The sequence below is a fragment of the Lolium rigidum genome, chromosome 6, assembly GCF_022539505.1.
Source record: "Lolium rigidum isolate FL_2022 chromosome 6, APGP_CSIRO_Lrig_0.1, whole genome shotgun sequence".
Classification (NCBI taxonomy): domain Eukaryota; kingdom Viridiplantae; phylum Streptophyta; class Magnoliopsida; order Poales; family Poaceae; genus Lolium; species Lolium rigidum.
The window spans coordinates 6,767,074-6,773,701 of NC_061513.1; the positions used below are offsets into that span (position 1 = coordinate 6,767,074).

Here is a 6,628-nt window from a genome sequence, read left to right on the forward strand (position 1 = left end):
TCACGCCGAGAGAGAAAGAGCTTTCGGTTTCACTGTCGCCGTAGCGTCCTTTCTCTGCACGCTCCCATAGCCATAGCCAAAGCAGCAGCAGCTGGTCTTCATCAATCATCATCACCACCACCTTCTCCTCTCGTGCTGCGCTGCGCTGCGCCGGCCTCTCATTTAAAGCCCGCACCAACCTCTGCCGCCGCTGCCATTGTTGCGCAGAGCCATAGCTCCTTTCGTCTCAGTGTCTACCTCAGAGTGCCATACATTTTATTGCTCGCTGTGCAGCTACCACCTGCAAGTACAGCTACTGAACTAGGGCTGGTGTTCAATTCCAAGCTGCGGTCAGAGGGAAGAGTGAGGTGGAGATGGAGCGCGATAACGTCGGCGCACTCGCTCTCGCCGTCTGCCTTCTCTGCTGCGTCGTCGGCGGCGCCGCCTCGGCCTACTCGGAGCCGGCCGATCCCAGGCATCCCACGGTAACTTTTGCTTGCTTCGTCTCCATTGCCATCTGTTCCTGCTAAGTTCAGTACGTGTGGCTTGCGTGAGGCTCACCTGTTTTACTGGCAGTGGCAACCTTCCCCTGGTCCTGTGACCGCGCGGCGAGGATACTACCAGGGCCCTGCTGCGTCGCCGCGCCAATACCACCACGGCATCTCGCCGGCGCCAGCGTCGTCGCACTACTCCGCTCCGGCGCCGACCGCCGGGTCCGACGACCTGCCGTCCCTCCCGCCGCCGGTGTACACCCGCGCACCGGAGCCGCAGCAGACGACCACGACGCCGCACTTCGGGTTCCCGCTGGAGCCCACGGTGGGCGTCGCGTCGGCGCGTCCGGCCGGAGCTCCCGCCAGCGGCGAGGGGTACCCGTTCATAGGCAGCAACCCCACCGTGCCGCTGCCCACCGGCGTCACGGACACCGCCACCGTGCGCCCGCTCCCCGACACAGGCAGCGGCCACGCCGACGCCGACGGCAAGGTACAGTGCATACACTTTTCTGTGACAGTGACGGGACATTAGCCACTGTGCGATGTTCAACTGGTGCTCATCGACCCTTTTCGTGCAGGTAGTGGGCCGTGCCGCTGCGCCCGTCCGAGCCCGGGCCGCCATGATTGGTCTCCTGGTCGTCTTCACCAGCGTGATGTTGTCCTCCTGTTCCTGGAGTAGCTAGCTGATTGTCCTTGGTTGCTGTGTTAGCTCCGAGATGTTTTTTACCTGTCACCTGGTTGACTGTAAATATGAGCGTGGACCATGTCTTGTTTGTTTTAGCATTAGCATTTCATCCGCCTACTAAGAAAGAAAAAACTGGGACACGCTGGAACAATGCACTCGTTTTGTCTGTCTTCTGCAAATGTGTGGCACACCGCACACCATTTCTGTTGTATACATGTATTGCCGGGTGTCACACGTTAAAACTCCAGTAGAGAAAATATTCGTACTATACCATTATAGAGACCGTCTCACAGGAATTTTTGACACGTGGATGCTATGCAATCCCATAAACCTCAATATTCGTGGTAATTTTAAATATATATTTTTTGAATCATCCTAGTATTAAGTATTGTACTCGTATTAAAATATTTCGGCTCGAAATGATTCCTCTGTTATTCTAGGAAAAAAGGATAAATTTATGACAAATATAGCGTGAATAGTACATGGACATGGGGCTTGCTCGATTTTTTTTCCCAGGATATAATGATAGTAATTCCCTCGCAAAATATTTTTATACAAGTATAATACTTGGTCATCTTTGGTTCCCAAAAATCTCGATTGGTTCCTGTCGCCAATGCAACAACTCTCAACCCTGCAAGATATTCGCAATTCCACACTTGCGCACGTAGTCGCCGACCACGAAGCGGTAAGTTGCAATCGTCTAATTCCCAATGAAACAGCAGATCACACAAGACTTTCAGTAGCAAAACACCAAATCGATGCGGATTGGTGTAGAGATTCAATAGAGTTGCAAAGCAATCAACTATGAACTAGGGTTTATCTTAAACGTGGTCTAAACCTAATTTGAGGACGTCCTGGGCACTTATATAGACGTTCAGGACGACCAGGGGTCGAGGAAATACATTAAAAACTGACCCAGATTGGGATCTGGTCGAGACAGACTCGGACTCGGCCGATGTGGGAGCCGATCGACCAAGCCTGGGATCGGCCGGTCCGGTTTGGACCGGGCCTAGGACCAGGTCATGACCGGGGCGCCGAGGTGACATACAGTACACCCCGGTTGGCACCAGTGCAGGAGCCGGTCAGAACTGGGCTCACCCGACGTGGGGGCCGGTTGGACCGGGCCTGTGACCGGGTTGGCCAGCATGGCGGCCGGTCGGACCGAGCCTGGCACCGGCCTGGACAACTTCTTCTTCCTCCCTCGCGCATGCCTCCCGCTCCTCACTCGCGCGTCCATGGATTGTCTTCATGTCCAGCTTCATGTCGAGCTCCATGTCTAGTTGTTCCTCTCCTCCTCGTGCGATGCTTGCTCCCTCTTCGTACCTGATCACGCATAAGTAAAAAGACTTAGACAGTATAAAATTCTCATCGATCAAAGTATCATTTAGGAACAAGTTGACATGTTGTTTGAGTAGCTTCGCACGAGCCCTTGTAATTGGTCCAGTCCTAACTTCATTGAATTTAAGCTTCACAGCAGCATCGTCTTCATCTTGTAATGACGGAGATAGTAGTGTAGTAGGGATGTCCTCATCACGCGCGTGCACGTAGCCTTGGCATTGTGGCTTACGGTTTGATATCTTTCTTTAGCTACATTCGGATAAGTACAAGATTGTGTTATAGAATAAGAAATATTTTAAAGATCTCAAAATTTTAGTCTTTTTTAGATTTTATTTTGTAATCATTGAAGACAGCTCGTGTACTCTGCCATATACTATTTGTTGAATATATGAATATATGTAGAAAAAAAGACCATTGAAGAAAACAAAACAACAAAAACGAACAAAAGGAAAACAGAGCAATCAGAGACGCCGGCCGTCGCGGCCGAAAACCCCTGCTTCGCGGCGTCTCCGATTAGACAGTAGGGGCGGATCTGGGATGCAGCCCCCGCGCTGTGGTGGCAGCGATCCATCCGGCGTGCACTGCACTGTGAGAGCCTGACAGGACCATCCAATCCGAGGCGCGGCCGCGACGACGATTCGGGGTCGACGCCCGCGCGGGCAGGTCGGAGGCGACTTCGTGTAGCTCGCCTAGGAGGCTAGTTCAGGTTCGTCCTCTCCCCGCTCCTTCGTCCTGCCCAATGCACTCTGCGGTGGGGAGCTGAGCTTACTCCACTCTTCCGCCTCATCAGGCATTCAGGTCACAACTCACCTAGATTATCTAGTAGTAACTTGATTTCTTGTGGCTCAGTTTGGTCTTGTTAAGTTCTGCAAACCCGAGATTTCGAGATGCACCACGTCCCGGGCCACCATACGCGACGTTTTGGCCGCTTTCGTCGGGCTAGGTGGCCTCAAAAACGAGAAAAAAAAGTTTTGACATGCACCACGGAGGGACCAAAAATCGTCGGCCATGGTACACCAGCAACCACGGCGCGACTTCAACTTCGTCGGCCATGGCAACTTTTCTTGTAGTGTTGGTGAGCACACACCTGGTTTTTTTCCCTCTATAAGACAAACGAAATCATTTGTGGACAAAAATAGCTCTAGAGATATTTATGGATAGTGCAGTGTTTTATCAACCTAATGGAAATATTATCATCCTTGTGTTCTATGTGGATAATATATTTATTATTGGGTATGATGAAGGAGAGGTAGAAAGACTGCAAAAATAGTTGTGTAATATAAGGCCTTTGAAGTCAAGACCTTGCCGACTAAAGTACCTCCTTCATATAAAAGTGGCAAGGTCTACAAAAGGCATTGCTCTGACCCAAAAAAAAGTACACATTGGATCCAATTAGTGATATTGACATCCTAGGTTGCTGAGCGGCTTCAACTCCAATAGATCAAAACCATAAAGTGATAGCTAAATCATGCCGTCATGTGGTGTAGGGTTCGTAGCATAGAAAACAAAAAAAATTCTACCGCAAGAACGAATAAAACCAAGATCCAATCTATGGAAAAGTCAAGATCTAATCTGTGAGATCGGAGAAACGAGATAGATGAGAAACTAATCCTCGAAGATCCAAAGCCTTAACGAAATCAGATCTCGTGGTTGATGCAGAGGTTCCTTCCGGTGCTGCGATCGGGCAGCACTTCCGTACTCGGTCACACGTACGGAGTCGATGTAGACGTTCCTCTCGTCGTTCCAGTGGGCAACAGACGTAGTAGATCCTCTCGTAATCCCAACAGCACGACAGCGTGGTGGTGGTTGTGGAGGAAAATTCCTGCAGGACTTCACCTAACCCAGCGCATGAAGAAGGGGGGAGAGGTGGCGGCTAGGGTTAGGGGAAGGAATGGGCTGTGCCCCTGCCCACTCCCCTCTTTATATAGGGGAAGGGCTGGCCAGGGTTGCCTTGGCCCCTCCTCCAACCCTTAGGTCCGGCGCAAGGGGGGGACTTGCCCCCCCCCAAGTTCCCCCCTTTGGATCTAGGGTTTCCCCTTATCCCTTGGGGGGTTTGGCCGACTGGGCCTTGAGGCGTGCGCCTAGCCCAATAGGACTGGGCTGCACCCCCTCGGCTCATGTGGCCCCTCCTGGGGTCGTGGGCCCACTAGTGGCCCCTCTGAAACATTCTATAAACACTCCGGTCTTCCACCGAAATATTCCCGAATTTTTCCGAACCCCAGAAAATAACTTTTCTTATATGAATATTATTCTCCTGACCATTTCGGACCTCCTCGTAATTCCATATCTACTTAAACAACATCGAACCTTAAGTGTGTCACCCTACGGTTCGCGAACTATGCAGACATGATCGAGACACCTCTCCGATCAATAAACAATAGCGGGACCTAGAGATCCATAATGGCTCCCACATATTCAACCATGACTTCATGATCGAAAGAACCATAAATATACGATATCGGTTCCCTTTATCGCTCGATACTTTACTTATCCGAAGTTCGATCATCGCTATCTCCATACCTAGTTCAACCTCGTTACCGATATGTACTATTTACTCGTACCATGATATGGCATCCCTTGTGATCTAGTCACATGCTTGTAAGCTAATTGGATGTCATTCCACCGAGAGGGCCCAGAGTATATCTATCAGCCATTTGGATGGACAAATCCACTCTTGATCCATGCGCTTCAACTCATACTTTCGGAATACCCAATGCCACCTTTATAACCACCAAGTTACAAAGTGGCGTTTGATGTCATCAAAGCATCCCACCGGTGTTGGTTATTAACATGATCTCGTGGTCGAAGGATTAGGTTATTATGTATTTGAAAGCTTATAGCAAAATAAACTTAATTAATAACTTGATCTTATGCTATGCTTACTATGGGTCCGTGTCCATCACATCATTCTCCTAATGATATGATCATGTTATTAATAACATCTAATGTTCATAATCAGGAAACCATGATCATCTACCAGTCAACAAGCTAGTTAAACAAGAGTCTTACTAGGGACTCTGTTATGTTTACAAAACACATAAGTATTAATGTTTCCTGTTAATGCAATTACCCATGAGTTGCAAACATTTATCATAAACACAAAGATATAATAATAACCACTTTATTATTGTCTCTTGGGCATATCTTCAGCATGTGGTAACTAAAAAATATCATATGGAGCTATTTTTTAATTAGGGATTACAATCCGGAACAGAATGAGGATAATGTATTGGCAAGAATGTTAGACCATAAAGAAGCTATCATATCTCATTTAAGTTGGGCTAGTCTCTTTCTAGGATTCCATACCCTGGGCCTTTATGTTCATAACGACGTCATGCTTGCTTTTGGTACTCCAGAAAAGCAAATCTTGATCGAACCTATATTTGCCCAATGGATACAAGATGTGACAATGTTGTACTTGCGCCATACACGAACACACATTGCCTTTGCAACAAGTGTGGTGAGAAAATATATGCATGGGCATATAAGTGAATATCTTGAGGCAGATACACAATCTTGAGATATTTGAAAGGAACTCCAATAAAGGGCGTACAATTCAATAGTAAGGGACAACTCGATGTTGATGGCTATTGTGATGCTGATTGGAAAAATTGCCTAGATGATCGGAGGTAACTTTTAAGGTATTTTGGTTTCGTGGGAGGAAACTTAGCGCCATGGAGGATCTAGAAACAACAAGTGGTTTCCAAATCAACAGCTGACGCAGAATAAAGGGCTTTGTCTCAACATTTGAGTCAAATGTTGTGGATAAGGAATAAGCTAAGTGAACTTAAGATATATTAAATAACAAATGACATGTATGGCATCACAACAAGTCTTCAATTAACATAGGTAATAACCCGGTGTAGCATGACATAGCAAAACATGCCGAGTTAAATGAATTCCTCAACCATTAAAGAAAAACTACATGTTGTGATCATCAAGATAGAGTATGTGAGTTCAACAATTTGCAAACTACTTAATTACAGGTTTGGAACCATATAATGTAACTTGGCTTCTGACAAGATGAGGATGATAGATATCTATCACTCCGTTGAGAGAGACTATTGAATAGTCAATAGGTGGGCCATGTGGCTCGGCTTTTGTGTCTGCTGAGACCTATATACATCTAAAAGGG

The 6,628-nt window shown here is 47.7% G+C and overlaps 1 protein-coding gene across 1 annotated transcript; it reads left to right on the plus strand.

Annotated features, from left to right (window-relative positions):
• The first annotated feature begins 353 nt into the window (after positions 1-353).
• Positions 354-1,274, plus strand: LOC124660175 (skin secretory protein xP2-like). Its single transcript, XM_047197973.1, has 3 exons — positions 354-464; positions 556-960; positions 1,049-1,274. The coding sequence occupies exons 1-3, from the start codon at positions 354-356 to the stop codon at positions 1,151-1,153; spliced, it is 621 nt and encodes a 206-aa protein (XP_047053929.1). The 3' UTR covers positions 1,154-1,274.
• The last annotated feature ends 5,354 nt before the right edge of the window (positions 1,275-6,628 follow it).